General features: G+C 60.0%; 1 protein-coding gene across 1 annotated transcript in view; it reads left to right on the top strand.

Annotated features, from left to right (window-relative positions):
* The first annotated feature begins 213 nt into the window (after positions 1–213).
* The window catches only part of CAMKK2 (calcium/calmodulin dependent protein kinase kinase 2), a 25,656-nt gene continuing 24,630 nt past the window's right edge, over positions 214–1,239 (top strand). Inside the window, 1 exon segment of the mRNA XM_023733667.1 lies at positions 214–1,016. Within this exon segment, the coding sequence (XP_023589435.1) occupies positions 583–1,016 (434 nt within the window). The 5' untranslated portion in view covers positions 214–582.

Genomic DNA, 1,239 nt, shown 5'->3' with positions numbered 1-1,239 from the left:
AGGGCAGAATAGAACTGCCCCATAAGGTTTTCAAGGCTGTAAATCTTTATGGAAGCAGACTGTCACGTCTTTCTGCCATGGAGCAGCTGGTGGGTTTGAACTGCTGACCTTCTGGTTATCAGCTGAGCATTTAACCACTGCACCACCAGGGCTTCTTCCATAAAGATTACAGCCAAGAAAACCTTATGGAGCACAGTTTTATTCTGTAACACGTGGGGTCGCCATGAGTCAGTATCTACTCGACGGGGACGAGTTAGTCTTTCTTTTTTTATTGGGCATTTGAGTTTGGAATCCTTGTTACGGTATGTGAGGGGTCTTTTAAGGGAAGGACATGTAGAGCATGATTTTCTTTATGGGCCAGAGGTCAGATCACATCACGGTTTGCAAGGTTTTTGGTTGGATGTCAAACTGGGGCAGGAACGCGGCATCAGTAGGGTTGGCAGTAAAGGGGCTCCCGTCCTTGTATCTGTGCCACAGGGGTGGGGGACAGGCTGCTGACCCTTCCTCTCTCCGCAGGTGGCCCCGTTGTTGTGGATGGGAGAGCCTGGGCGTACTGGATGAGGTCGGCGCGCGCCGCGCACCATGTCATCATGTGTCTCTAGCCAGCCCAGCAGCAACCGGGCCGCCACCCAGGATGAGCTGGGGGGCGGGGGCAGCAGCAGCGAAGGCCAGAAGCCCTGTGAGGCCCTGCAGGGCCTCTCGACCTTGAGCCTCCGCCTGGGCATGGAGTCCTTCATCGTGGTCACCGAGTGTGAGCCGGGCTGTGCTGCCGATGGCCTGGAGGCTTCCCTGCATGCCCCCAGGCCCCAGGCCCGGCCCCACCTCTCCAGCCGCAAGCTTTCTCTGCAGGAGCGGTCCCAGGGCGGCCCCGAGGCCAGCGGCGGCTCAGACATCAATGGGCGCTGCATCCACCCGTCCTTGTCCTACTCGCCCGCCGGGTCCCCGCAGTCCTCGCCGCGGCTGCCCCGCAGGCCCACGGTGGAGTCTCACCATGTCTCCGTCACGGGTATGCAGGTGCGTGAGCCGGCGGGGTGCCCTTCTCTGCCCCCACCGGGGCTCCCTCTGAGTTGGGGTCCCCAGAAGCACATCCTGAGACAGGAGTCCAGTGCAACCATTGGTTGGGGCGGTGACCCCAGGAAACACTGGCAGGGGGTGGGGACGTGAGGCAGGAAAGGGACAAAAGTCAACCAAGGGGCATTCTCACGCTGGTTCTCGCTGTGGGCAGCTGAGGCTCCATCC

The sequence above is a fragment of the Trichechus manatus genome, unplaced genomic scaffold (assembly GCF_000243295.1).
Source record: "Trichechus manatus latirostris isolate Lorelei unplaced genomic scaffold, TriManLat1.0 scaffold00061, whole genome shotgun sequence".
Lineage (NCBI taxonomy): Eukaryota > Metazoa > Chordata > Mammalia > Sirenia > Trichechidae > Trichechus > Trichechus manatus.
The sequence above is the reverse complement of the archived record's forward strand: the minus strand, read 5'-3'. Positions and strand labels throughout refer to the sequence as shown.